The 14799-nt window shown below is 38.8% G+C and overlaps 1 protein-coding gene across 2 annotated transcripts in view; it reads left to right on the plus strand.

Moving 5' to 3' along the window:
• The window catches only part of LRP6 (LDL receptor related protein 6), a 127558-nt gene that overhangs the window by 63391 nt on the left and 49368 nt on the right, over positions 1–14799 (plus strand). For both annotated transcript variants that reach the window (XM_027454486.3, XM_038172428.2), the window contains 4 exons: positions 1021–1217; positions 1964–2095; positions 10887–11283; positions 11785–11956. In XM_027454486.3, coding sequence (XP_027310287.1) covers positions 1021–1217; positions 1964–2095; positions 10887–11283; positions 11785–11956 — 898 coding nt within the window. The remainder of the gene's footprint in view (positions 1–1020; positions 1218–1963; positions 2096–10886; positions 11284–11784; positions 11957–14799) is intronic.

The raw sequence follows: 14799 nt of genomic DNA on the forward strand, positions 1-14799 counted from the left end.
TGTCTCCATTGTTCAGGGGGGGCTTCTATACTTGCCTGTGCACATACAATTAAGAAGAGAGGAGGTGGGAAGAATCACTTGTGTAAATGGTACTTGTGTGGTCCTGCTTGGAGCAGGATGTTGGTCCAGATGACCTCCGGGGTCCTTTCCATCCTCAAATTTTCTATGATTCTAAATAAAAAAGTAAGAGTCAAGCTACTTAATTCCAGTTCTGAGGAACCTCGGTATAGATAATTAGTTTCTACATCACAAGAACCTGGAAAAACTGTCTTCGATAATGTTTATGCTGCATTTTTGTGAGGCCTAATGAGCATGTGTGCATATATATATACATAAAATATATGGGTATACTCTTTAATTTTGTTTATGAACCTGGAGACAGACGGTGACCCAGTTTGCTCAGAAATGATACCATTACTATGGCAAAAGATCAGTAGAACTGTTTAATGGCACTGCTTGTAATAAAAACAATAGCTTAATAATTATCATAATGAAACATGAAAAAATAACTTTCAGGATTTCTTTACAGTGAAACTATTTGCTATTAAAGTATTTTTCTGAGGGCTCAAAATGGCAAAACTGGAAGATATGGATAGATTGCTAAATGACTAAACACTGTCTCAGTTTAAAATTTGCTGAGGCTGACAGTGATGGACATCATATATCTGCAAGTTACAGTCAAATTTGCATAAAATCAGCCAGTGTTCTCCCCTGTTGCACATGGTGATGTATAGCCCCCCAGATATTGAGGGCTAAAAGCGCCAACAAACAACCACCAACCTAAGCAATGATTTCTGTTGGTGTCTCTTGGACTTTACCAGTAAGCAGCCTGAAAATAGGACTGTTATTGTCCAAAATTGTTCATCAAACTGTGCATACTATACTTGTTCCCCAAAAATAAGGAAAAAGTTTTGGTCAACAGTACTTACTCTGCAAAGGCTAAGTTTGAGCAAAACTGCATCATGAACTGTGTTTGAGTATTCACTTTTTTCACTTTTTTTTTTTTTGGTACTCTATTAGGCAAGCGGTGGTTAAAGGCTCCCTTCCACATCCTTTTGCTTTGACGCTGTTTGGGGACACGTTGTACTGGACGGACTGGAACACACATTCAATCTTGGCCTGCAGCAAGTACTCTGGGGAGGACCTGCGTGAAATACATTCCAACATCTTCTCTCCCATGGATATCCATGCGTTCAGCCAAAAGAGGCAGCCAAATGGTAAGTTGTCTTGCTTCCTCCCCTCCCCCTCTTTTTTTTTTTTTAATAGCAAGTTGGAACTGATTTGCAAAAATCTTAATTAGGTTTTCTGTATAGTGGCGAGTGGCTTCACTCATGTCATGATGCAACTTTTCCAATGCAGAGATTGAGGGGAAAAAAAGAAAATTCAAATATTCTCTTTTTTTTTAATGTGGAAAAAAAAAAAGTCACTTGCTTTTTCTGATAGCCACATTTATCCTGTTATGATATTCCTTTGTCTGTTTTATGTGCCATAACATTAGGCAGCATGGTATTCATATTTTTTCCAAGTAGTAGTTCCTGAAAGGAAAGTAATGTTAATTTGGCAGATGATATTAAGCAAGGCTAGTTCTGTGTAATAACCACTGTCTTAATCATTGTGTTAATTTACTGTGTTTGCATTTATATATATTATATACAGCCTATTCAGCATCAGCATGTTTAATAGTTTGTGAAAATGAGAACAGAGATGAAACAAGGCTCTTGTTTAGAGCTAAGTGCTACTTCCCCAAGAAAGGAAACATTCAACATCCATGCGTTTTGGTACCATAAATACCCCACTACTCAACACTTGGAATTAATTTTTACTTGTTCTGTGTTTATCATTTCCTTCTTTAATCTGTGATGCTGCCACCGATTCTACCATTCAAACACTGTATGTGTCTTGACACATGAGATGAGGTCATTCGTTATCAGAAACATTAATCTGTGTGATTTATGTTTAACAGCTACAAACCCATGTGGAATTAATAATGGTGGCTGCTCCCACTTGTGTTTGATGTCTCCTACCAAGCCCTCTTATCAGTGTGCATGTCCCACTGGTGTGAAACTTCTTGAGAATGGAAAGACCTGCAAAGATGGTAGGCTTTGTTTTTAAAAATCCTTTTAGGTTTAGCACAAAGTAATTTGTTGCAGAGAAAGGTGTTCTTCTGGTTTCACTGCATAATGCACACTAAGGGTGGGACACTGTGAAAAGATATATGCTGTTGTGGTACAGATAAGTGACTGAAAAAATGCCCCCTGCTTTTCAAAATGAGCTCATAGCTGAAGAGCAGGTTACCTCCAGTCACAAAATTTAGGTTATAATTCTGTCTATGTCACTAATTCCCTGGATTGTATATATATATATATATTTTTTTTTTTTTTTTTTTTTCCGGGGGGGGGGGGGGAGATAGGGGGGATAGGGGGGAACACGACGACATGACTCTGCTACCTTTTCTTTGAGAAAATTATATCAACCTCCTCTGTTGTCTCTAAAAGATTTCTAACGTTATTTTTTCATGCATTAGTATTTTGTTAATAGGGCTGTACAAGTAAAACATTTCTTCTGAAGATCTGATTTCCATTTACACACGTGTGCATGTGGCATCTCTTTCATTTCATGCACATGAAGTTAGTCACCTACATCTGTTTATAGGAACTGAGCAAAATGGCATGTTTTTAGAGGTGTTAGAAGTATTTCAGCCTTAAAACCCAAGACATGATCAAGACTGCGGGCTGCTGATGCTTACCTAAAGCTGCTTTTAGCTTTTCATCGTGGTCTAATATATGTGATTTCAAATCATTACATGTTATAAGTAGAGGTCTTGTGGCATGTGCTGTGGCTGCTGTAGTACATTAACAGTATCAAAATAAACACTGTGAGATTTAATTAGCTCTCATAAATAAACATCTTTATGCAGATTGTCTCTATAGCAAAGGTAAATGTAGATAGAAAGATACAGCAGAATTTACTGACAGTGGTCTAAATAAAAAGTATACAGAAATAATTTGTTAAAATTTTGTTTTCTGTTTTTAAAATTTTTAAGCTTGTCAGCTACTGTTTTCTTTAATTTCATGCTATTTCATGCTCTCTGTTGATTATTTCTGTGTGATTACTTATATCTGTGTGGACCTTATTAAAATAAATTGTTGCTTTTAAGTGAAAAACTCAAAGCATCTCCCAAATTAGCCTTGCAAGATTGTTGCAAGAACTTAACATTACATGCACAAGACATTTTTTTCCTATTTCTGCCAGTACAAGGAACATGCTTTAATAATAGCACTCTGGATTGGTTGTATCTAGTCCAGAATGTGACACAAATCCTTGATTTGCATGAATGAACTGTTTTGTGGAAGCAGATAGCTAAAGCAGTTGTTGCCCAGTACATATTTCCAAAAGCAGAGCTGTATAAAAAGTCCCCATGGAGGATGGGGAGTTGGGGAGGTTTGGTCACCTGCCAAGCAGAGGCTGAAGGACTAAGGACAACTGTTGGAACAAATCCTGGAGAAAGAGAGAGAAATGGCTTCCTTTTGACTTAATGCTGATAGGAAGTGTGCTGGGGACCTTGGGAAGAGGCGCTGCCTTTCTGCTTTGTGTGTGCTGTGTTCCAAGGAGCAGGTCAGTGTAGCACAGAGGTGACCGCTTCCCTGCCCAGGTCCAGCCTCATGTCCTCGCAGAGGTAACCTGCCACCCAGGTTAACTACCCTCTACTAAAACCTTTGTAGTGTGTCAAAGACAATTCCCAAAGGCAAGCAGAGGAAAGGTATTTAAAAAAAAAAAAAAAAAAAAAAAACTTACTTGAACTTCTCGTGCAGAGATATTCAAAATCACTGGCTTCCTTTCTTAGCTGTTCCTTATGTCTCAGAACACAGAGCTCTTGCTCTTTTCTTCCACTCCCTGAACACATGAGAAGCCAAATTGTGTGTTCCCATTCAGCCATAAAGTATAGCTGGCTCATAAAACACAGCTCCCATTTTATCAGAAATTTTCTTAACCAGTTCATTGAGGTACTACGGCATGTTGTCTGTCAGAAAGCTAAAAGCATTATACGTTAACATTTATCATATACATGTCAATACAGTGTTGCGTTTTTCACAACCATTCTGCTATTGTGTTTTTCCAAATAACTCTGCCTGTCTGTTTTTAAGAAGGAAAATGGGTGGGGAAGCGAGAGAAAATTGAGTCCACGCTTAGCTCAGTGAGTGTCGTGTACCACTACATACTGGAGTGAGAAAAAATAGCTCACATGCAGGTGAAGGAAGCTGCTCCAGCTATGCATCAAATCTATTGGTTTCACTCAACTTTGCCGATCCTGCACAGAGCTAATTTCTAGGAGGAGTAAAAGGGCCAGAGGCAGCCCTGGAAGCCAGCTGCTTACTGTGTTTCAGCATTTAAAGCTATGCATGACCCCAAATGATTAAATATTGTTGACTTTTTTCACTCCTTTCACTGAAGAGAGGCGAAGTGGTAGACTTAGGGCTTTTGTGAGTGACCTACAACTTGCCAGAGCTCTTCAAGTCAATGTTTCACTGTAATTTCTTCTCATACTTGTGAAGTCTACAATTACTGATTTGGGGAAGAGAGGAGAGAATGGCAAACAGAGCCAGCATAGCCACAGAGAGGATTTCAAGATATAAATCTGTGTTTGTGTCAACTTCCTTTCTTAGGCTGTGTAGTAATATTAGTGAAGGAAATTTATTTTCCCTTTTTTGTGTCTCTGTGGAGGGGTGATTGGGTGGTGGAGGGAGAGGTGGTTATGGTTTCTTAGGTTGGTTTTTTCCTTTGTATTTGCCTGTTTACTACAAATGCTGTGAAAGTGGGGCTGAACCATGAGAACTGAAAACTTTCACCTCAGCTCGCTTCAGTATATATCTGTTGTGCTGAAACAGACCGAAGCACTGAGTGACTGCATCTCAGTTTAGAATTAGAATGTTAGGACTTCGAGGGAGAAAGGGGAATGGCTTACAGGTACACAAAGGTGAAAAATGAGGCACAGGCAGGTTCTCAAATAAGACAGTTTTGTCTTCAAGCTGTAAGCTAAAATCAGGCTAGTTCCAAAAATGAATTGTTTAATGCTGAAAGGAGCCTCTTTGAGGAGAGAACTTTATTTAATGCTGTGTTGATGGAGAGCACTGTCTGGGATCTGCAAGATTTTGATGGGTGAATATTGAGTGTGTGTTTGTGGTGTTTGCAGTGGTTTGGCATTGACAGATGATCCTTGCAGCCAAAGGTGAGGCTGGCTGACCCTCCCTGAGCAGTTTCCATGACAACCCAACATTTTTGAATAATCTTGGTTTATAGGAAATCTTTTCCTCCCTCCTCTTTCCCCACAGTGTTGGTTTCTTGTTTTTTTTTTTTTTTTTTTTTTAGGTTTTTTTTTTCATTACACCTTACCATTTTTTTTTTTTTTTGTGAGGGATCTGAACAATAATTCCTTACCTTCCATTTATAAACACTTTTCTATCGTGTTTCACAAAAGGGTGATAGTTTGGAATAAAATCGGCTATTTTCCTAATAACTGATAATACTGACTTGATTGTTCATGTCTTAGCTCCTTATGAACCAAAACAGTCATTGAACTGAGATGTGGGCTTGCAGCTTACACTTAGCTGCCCCATTTTCTACGTGAAAGTTTTTTGTTTGTTTATTTGATTTTTTAAATCCCTCAAGGAAAGACAGAATAACCAGTTTTCATGGCCAACTCTTCCTCTGTAAGCAATGTCCACAGAATAGAGTCCAGTTTGAGCACACAGGGTGCTTTTACCTATGTACCCACATTTTTATAGAATAAAGCAGTTCAGTTGGAAAGGACCTAGAAAGATGACCAAGTCCAACTGCCCGACCACTTCAAAGCTAACTAAAAGTTAAAGCAAATTACTGAGGGCATTGTCCAAATGTCTCTTGAGCACTGACAGGCATAGGGCATCAACTACCTCACTAGAAAGTTTGTTCTGGGGTTTGACCACCCTCACAGTCAAGAAATGTTTCCTAATGCCAAGTCTGACCCTCCCCTGGTACAGCTTTGTGCCATTCCCTTGCATCCTGTCAGCGGTGACCAGGGAACGCAGACCGGCACCTCCCTGTCCACCTCCCGTCTTGTAGGGCTGACCTGGTTTCAGGGAGGGGGGAGGGTGAGCAAACAGCTGTGTGGTTTTAGCTGCCGGCCAGGTTAAACCACGACAAGGACATACTTGGGATTTCTCTTTTTCAGTATTATGGGCACCACTGTTCTTCTGGGGTTGATGGTACTACATTTAAATGACCTGTTCAATAGTCATTTTTATAAAAAAAAAAATTAGGTTACTCTTCCAAGTTTGTCATAACTTGGAACATAGCCGGGATCCTGATTTCATTGCGCAGATCAAGATGTTAATTTAATATGCTAGCTCTTTTATTTCTTTTAAAGTAGAGGAAAAAAAAAAAGGATTAATTTCAGATGTGTTCTTTTGCCTTTGTAGTGTTTTTTTTTTTTTTTTTTTTTTTGTCATCTACTTGAAAAATCTACTTGTTTGAATTGTATAAGGAGCTCTCTCTCAATAATGACTTTGCAACTGGGACAAGACATATAGGAAATAAATTTTTATTAGTCAAATGTGTGATAACTGTATTGGGGATTTATTAATAATTTTGATTTATCAAGTACAGAGAAATTATTATGTGTGTCCTAGGTTTAGCAGTTGTTATGTATGGGTTTCTGTACATGTGTTTGTGTAGCATCACTAGCCTCAGCAACCACTGATGGTTTTAAAGTCCAATAACTCACAAACTACCAAGTCCTTATATCACTGGAAAGATGTAATAAATTGTAAAGGTTGGCAGGACGTTAGACATCAGACTTAAAAGCTATGTTACTGCATGTGTCTGTATACTTGCTCTGTTTCCTCTTCTGTTCCACTTCCCTTGACTTCAGCTAGCAAACAGATGTAAATTATTTTGATTTTTAATAGCGACTTTTTGAGGGAAGTATTAGTTCTAGGACTAATGTAATGCACCATCTGTGAGCTTGTAATCCCGGCTTTCAAAGTGCTTAATAAAAGTAGGCTTAAGTTCTCAAAAATATGAGTCTGGAGTAAAGCTTTTATGTTCGTATTTAGATGCCTTAAGTAAGGGACTTGGTTTTAGAAAAATTGCTAACTATTCTGAATACCCCCTGACTTGAGGCACTTCTAAAAAGAATCTTGGTACCGAATTGGAATAGTTCATCAAGGTTATTTCAGATATTTTTTTTTTTGGTTGGTTATTTTTTGTTGTTGTTTGTTTGTTTTTATAAAGTTATGGGTTGCTAAGATCACTTAGGATTGATTGTATGGCAGATCAGCAAGGGGTTAAGCAGAAAGGCCTGATTTTAAATGTGGTATGGTCTTATGCAAGGTAGCTTACTGTGCTTGCAGGGAACTTTGCACATGGTGGTTTGAATGCTGTGAGCACACGCCACGGCACACCAGGTGGTCTGTGCCCTCAAACCCAGCACGGAGTTCAACTTGCACTTCTGGCTACAGGCATGCTTTTGTTGGGTGCAGTATATACAGATCTCCAGTATATGTTACAGAAAAGAGAGCAGTGTAGGCAGCAAATTCTGCTTCAAGTCCCCAGAGTGTTTGTCTGGAAGGCTTCATCCTTTTTTTTTTTTTTTTTTTTTTGTATGTGCAGTACAAGGTGTCCAGAGGAAAAGTACCTCAGGTCTGCATGTGCATGCTGAAATCAGAGTGCTGGTTGCAGCCTTGGCGCACCTTTTGGAAGTACATTTGAGCCAGTTGAGGTTTGAGGTGGTGTATGTGTTTGTGGCTGATTGCAATCTCCAATAAGTGCTGATAAATCAACAACAATAACAAAAAGGTTTGCATGCAACCTGTTTTGTTTTGTTTTGTTTTCTGCTTTTTTGAAAATTTGATTCTGTATTTGTGATGTTCTCCATCATCCTCATCATGAAAGGCAAGATTTTCTTGAAGAGGCAGAATGAAAATATCTGGAGATCCTGCTGTCGTGTTTTAGCTTTCGTATCGTAGCTGGGCTTTAGAATAGATGTCAACAAAACTGACTGATTCTGCCATGTCCTTGCATCTTTGAGTGCCTTGAGTAGTTCTCTGACTGGGTTGTGATCAGTGCCCAGCCAGCCCAAACGTTTTGCAACTGCTGTTTGCCACAAGTTCGAACAGTTTGTTTTAGTTCTCAAATGACATTTTCCTTGACTGTGCTAACAGGTGGTAAGGTGATCATGCTATAAATGTGCCCAGTTTTTTCATTTGCCTTTTTTTTTAAAGTATCATCAGGGCAAGCCTAGAGACATTTCAAGCAATTTTTCTGCAGCCTACCTTGAAATGAGAGGTTTCTCTGCTGCTCAGTTTGCCTTTACTGTGCGGAATGGCTGGTGATCTAACTAAGTAGCTAAGGTGTCAGTTTGCAAATGAGTGGGTAATAGCTTTAAAGGAAGCTTTAAACTTTACTGTTTGGTTGGGGTGGGGGAATGTTAGGTACAGACCATGAAATTCATAGCTCGGGGACCCCATGTGCAACATGGGTTGGCTGAAAGGCAGTGATTTCCTGATGCTGAATTAAGGCTTAGACACAATCTGTTGTTGGACCAAACAAAAGTGTTGGGACCTGAAAGCAGGATACTGAAGCTGTTGAAATGGCTTCTCTTCGAGAACAATTGGAAGGTCAGCTAGTCAATTTTAAGGGTGAGCTTCTGCAAAGGCATAGTTGTACTCAAGCCAGTCCTTCTGGGAAATTGGCAGTAGTTCTCCAAAATGACTGTCAACTTCAGATAAAGCACAAAAATTATTTCTAAGTTATGCCTTGCACTCTTTATATATGATAGACTATGTTTAGCTTTCTAACTGTTTGGAAATCTGAGGTTACTGTGTTTACTCAACCTTAATTTTATTAGATAATGCAAAAGGGTATAATTGTTTATTATTATGACTATTACAATTTTGTTTAAAAGGGAAGTTGGTTAAGTGACAATTAAGTTGGTAAGGAACTGCTAGAGATTTCTTACTTGAACCTGAATAGCTGTGCTTGGTCATGTATTAATACCTCATGACCATAATGCAGCTGAAGGCTTGGATCTTATTACTGCTTTGCTTGATACACTTAGTAGTAACAAATACAGATGTACATGTAGACTGCTATGACAAGAATAGTTGCTTCTGTAATTATGAAAATCTTATTAACATGCCTGTTTTCCATTTACTCTGTCACATGCTTTAAATTATTTTGGTGGATGCTTAGACATGTAGTTACAGGTTCCCTCTTCCTGATATTAGTTATTGTATAAGAGTTATTCATTAGGAGAACAATTGAGTAGTGTGTACATGTGTTTCTGAACACAAGGTATTTCAGGACAGAGGATCATAAAGCTGATCTTAATCCATTCTGGACTACCAAGCAGGAACACTTGTAGTAACAATCTCATCTTCAGTTGTTGAAAAGAACTGTTTCTAGCAGCACTGTGAAAGTGTTTTAGATGTTTTTAATGTGTAAACCTTGCTGTAAATGAAGACATGGCTGCTTTGGCATCTGTCCAAAGTTTGGCATGCAGTGAGGTTTCATCTAGCATCAACCACAATTACTGACACTTTAAAAAAAAAAAAATTAAAAAAAATCGGCACCAGACACTAGATATTTTTTAATCAGCTACCTATTTCTTCTAGTAGCTGCTCTTTTAGTCTTCTAGCCCTTATTTATACCTTTGTAAAATCAAGACATAGAAGCATGAAAAGCACGTGGCTAGGTGATGGCTCTCTTTCACTGCATTGTTTTTACATTTTTCTTAAACCTCCCCCGTCACACACACCCAGCCTTGCTTTTTTCCTCTGTCCTTGAACCTACATCAGCCCATGCCAAACCTTTCCCTTCACTGTTTGAGGAGAACTGTCACAACATACCACAACATACTTTCCCTGCATTTAGGATGCACACATTTTTTTACCTTAGCTCAGGCTTCCCTGAGGCCTGAGCTGCTCTTATCTCCCTGAGACTCCAAACTGATAAGACAATTTAATTGGAATGGGGTGTGGTGGTTGTTTATCCTTCATTACACTGTGAGATAGAACAGAAAATGAAACAAGAATGAGTTAGAATAGACAGTAAGTTCATCATTGATCAGGTGCCCAGCACGTGTACCTCTAATCAGCTTGTGTTGTCCTGTGTGAAAGTATCATCTGCAGCACAAGCTGATCTTAGCTGTTTATTAGGATTCTGACTTTTGACCTAAAAGGCAGCAAGGCTTTGATATGGAGTCATGTTGAGCTAAAGCACAAGATGCACTGTTATTTATCTTCATATGTTCAGGTAAGCTTGTTCTCAACAAGTCTGGGGAAAGCTGAAAGCCCTCCTGCTTTTTATTGTCACAAGGCAGCAATCAGTTCCCAAACCTGATTCCTCAAATAGGAGTTTCTCAAAGGAGATGTACATGTGGCCTTCTGTGTTACATTTCCCCCCTCTAAGGGTGTTGTTGAAATGTACAGCTTGTTTATCACAGTCGTCCCCTATACCAACAACAGCAAATAGTAAATCATTTTCATCCAAGAGGCTGCAGACTATCTGTTATTTGCAAAAACTTGTAGCATATTCACTGCGTATCTATTTCAGTATGTTTGGAGGGAATTATGTGGATAGAAAACAGGTCCAACATGATACATTTTGGACAAGGAAATCACCATTGAATTTTCTCTATAAATACATCTGATTACTTCTGCAGAAGAATAACCTCATTTTTGAAGCCTTTTGAATGGAATTCTCTGCTGGTGCCCATCAGTTTGGCTAGGCCCTGTGAAATCAAGGTAGCTAGACTAGCTTGCACCAAATGGTAGAAAATCAGGTTCACCATTTGTAGGTTTACTGCCCAGTGTTTGTAAGATGGTTTTGTTTTTCCCTTATGCATGTAGGTGCCACTGAATTGCTGCTTCTAGCCCGCCGGACAGATTTGAGACGGATTTCATTAGACACCCCAGATTTTACTGACATTGTTTTGCCACTGGAGGACATCCGTCATGCCATCGCCATTGATTTTGATCCTCTGGAAGGGTACATCTATTGGACTGACGATGAAGTTAGGGCCATTCGCCGCTCATTTATCGATGGGTCAGGTAGCCAGTTTGTTGTCACAGCACAGATTGCTCATCCTGATGGCATTGCTGTGGACTGGGTTGCTCGAAATCTGTATTGGACTGACACTGGCACAGACCGTATTGAAGTTACAAGGCTTAATGGGACCATGAGAAAAATCTTGATATCAGAAGACCTGGAAGAACCCAGAGCTATTGTGCTGGATCCTATGGTTGGGTGAGGACTGTTCACAAGCGTTTTTTAAATATCAGTCATATAAAGAAGATATATATCTCTGTGTACCTGCATGTAGATAGTGGAATATAATGATAAACTTATTAGTCTTCAAAATGAAAATACTGTGCTTCTTTGAAAGTTAATGCTTTCAGGCAAATGCTATAATGCTCTCTTACAACTATTTAGCTTCTATGTCTTTAGGTTTTATTCTCTTATTTAAAACTTTTTTGGGGACTATTTGGATTTCGTTTATTCTAGCTAATAGCATTTGTTATGTAGTCTTGCTCAATAGATTGATACAGTAGTTTTATGTAAAGGATTGGTGTGTTTACATGTCAATACTACTTTCTATGTGCTGAGCATCGTTATTTAAGTAAGGAAACATATTTGATACAAAAACTGACTTTTCTGTGTGCTGTGTGGTTTTGGGGAGTGGTAGTCCAGAAGAAGCTATGTGAATATTCAAAGTTCTGGTTTAATAAGATTTTATTTCCATTGCAGGTACATGTACTGGACTGACTGGGGAGAAATCCCAAAGATCGAGAGGGCAGCATTAGATGGCTCAGACAGGATTGTGCTGGTTAACACCTCACTTGGCTGGCCAAATGGACTGGCACTGGATTATGAAGAAAGCAAAATATACTGGGGAGATGCCAAAACAGACAAAATAGAGGTTTGTAAATGCACCTGCATTTTTAACTGCCTGGAGTTACAGAACATTTTCTAAGTGTTTAAATTCTGATGTAGTTCAAAAGGGCAATGGAATAATCATTGATTTCTGCTTTAAGAAACAATTCAGTTTTCTTTCTGGCTTTAGGTAAGCTACTTGCTAGTCTTCTTTGATTTTTCTATCTGTAAAATAGAAATAATATCCATATAGTAGATCCCTCTTTTTAAGAATGTATGATAAGGATTTGCTAAAGAAGTTGATTCTCAGGTCAGGAAAACTTATTGGGAGTAACGTTTGCAGATTAAACAAATTTATCTATTATTCTTCATGTGGTTCAGCTTAGTTGCAAGTAGAACTTCAATTTTACATATAATTACCTGTACTCCCCAAAACCTATACTTTGTTTTATTAGGGTTCCAACAAGGGGATAGATTTTGCTTTCTTTCTGCTATGTTCTTCTGAAACTTATTTGAAAACAAAAATGTTGTTTTTCCTCTTCAATACTGAAAATCTTGTGTTTATTTCGTTATATATAACATCTATGGAACATATTTGACATTTATTATCTCTGTCAGGCTTTGAGAAAATAAGGTTTAGTATTTGTTCAGTTTGTTATCAAAAGACATAATTCTGTCTGGAAACAGGAGAGTTGGCTAGGGTCTGGCACATAGTACCAATGCCTAGTTTTGCTATATCCTGGTAGGTTTACCTTCCTCATTAAATTGCAACCTTCCTTAGTGAATCTTTAACATTACAAATATCTTTTAGCATTTACCATGTTAGACACAGTATCTCCTCTAGCCTTAGACATTGTTTTATTTATTTATAACTTCAAATACATCAATTGGAAGTCATAGTCGTGTCTTAGAAGGTCACATAACTGCTTTTTCTCCTTTAGATTCGAAACAACTCCGCTCCAGCAAGGTGATTTGCTTTGAAGCATTCTTTGAGAGAGCCTGTGGGAGCATTTCTTTTTTTGTCCTGAAAACAAGATTTATAGTCCATAATTCTGTAATTCACCCAAATTTTTACCAGCACTGAGAAAAGAGAGTAAAAGAGATTAAGCTGTGCTTAAAGGTTTATTTATAACAGATTGAGCACTTCAGCCGTGATACTGCCTTGGACATGAATGTATTTTGCAAAAGGAAAGTCAGGCATTTTTCAGACTCATGCTTGCTAAAACACAGATTTTTTTCACCTGTTTCAGGGTTACTCAGAGCATGGTTCCATATTCATTGATAATGCTTCTGCTCAGTGCTGGATCAGTTTGTGGTAGAAATTTTCATCTAGATGAGGCATGAGCTCACTGCTTCAGTTCCGTCAAACTGGCTAGAAATACAATATGTTTATGCCAACAATGTGTGTGGCAGGTCAGAAGATATATGATCTGGCATAATTTCCAAAACTGTGACAATTTCCATTTCATTGTTTTTAAACCAATGTAAGCCAGCAGAATGAATTTGTCCCAGGTTTTCATGTAGTATCTATGCAGGACATCTGCAGAATATTTATGATCTTCAGGTTTCAGAATTACTAGTTATTTTTTCCTGTGAGGATACAAGTGTTTGCGTTGTGATTATACAATTTGTTAACTGCTGTGGCTTAATCCAGCAGGCATAACACAGATGTTTGCTCACTTCTCTCCCTGCCCCTTAGTGCGTTGGTGGGAGAGAATTGAAAAAGGTAGAAGTGCAAGAACTCATGGGTTGAGATAAAGACAGTTGAATAAGAGAAGAAAAAAAATTTAAAGAATCGGTGCACAACACAGTTTCTCACCACCAGCCAAACCTTGCCCAGACAGTCCCTGAGCAGTGGCAGCCCCACTGGCCAACTCCCGACCGTTTCAGAGCTGAGCGTGATGCCGTATGGTATGGGGTATCCATTTAGCCAGTTGGAGTCAGCTGTCGTAGCTCTGTCCCCTCCCAGCTCTTGGTGCACTCCCAGCCTCCTTGCAGGCAGCGCAAGAAGTAGAAAAGTCCTTGACTCTGTGTAAGCACTGCTCTACAACAGCTAGACATATGAATAGCAGCAGGGGTCCCTTGGCTTTTTCAGCCCCGAGCAGAGGAGGCTGAAGGGAGGGTGGGCACTGGGACAGGCTCTCCAGGGCAGTGGTCACACTTCCGAGCCTGCTGGAGTTCAAGAAGCATTTGGAAAATGCTCTCAGACATAGGGTCAGATTTTTGGGTGCTCCTGTGTGGAGCCAGGAGTTAGAATCCATGATCCTCATGGGTCTGTTCCAACGGGATATTCTAGGATTCTATGAACTAAAAACATCAGTGTGATATCACCACTATTTTCATCCTAAATCTAAAACTCAGCACTGTACCAGCTACAGTGAAGATAACTAACTACCTCAGCCAAAACCAGGGCATTAACATCTTATTGTGCAGAAAATCTTGAAAAAGCCTTTAAAGCAAGAGAAGAAATATTGCAGCTTTTGTTTGCCATTTCTGGATTTTAGGTTTTTGGTTTTTTTTTAAATCACTTTACTTGCAGAATGTGTCAATTTAGAGGGATGTGACAGAGGTCTATAAAATCAAAAGAAGTATGTAGAAGGTGTCTAGGACTCAGCCTTTTTCGACAGAAGCATTTGGAATTGATACAGACAGGTGTTAGGTACAAAACAAATAAAAGCAGGTGGTTCTTCAGACTGTGTGGTAAATTGTGGAAACACTTGTGGATTTTTAAAGCTTACTCGTGGTATTGGGAAGACTAGGATATATATGTCTGTGGATGGGAATTCCACTGAAATTTACTAATAAATAAATCTGCTTTCTGAACCACAGTTCACTGAACTGTAAATTGTTGGAGAATCAAAGACTCCTTTTGAGAATTTTGTGTTGGTT

This window comes from Anas platyrhynchos, chromosome 1, assembly GCF_047663525.1.
Source record: "Anas platyrhynchos isolate ZD024472 breed Pekin duck chromosome 1, IASCAAS_PekinDuck_T2T, whole genome shotgun sequence".
In the NCBI taxonomy this organism is placed as follows: Eukaryota; Metazoa; Chordata; class Aves; order Anseriformes; family Anatidae; genus Anas; species Anas platyrhynchos.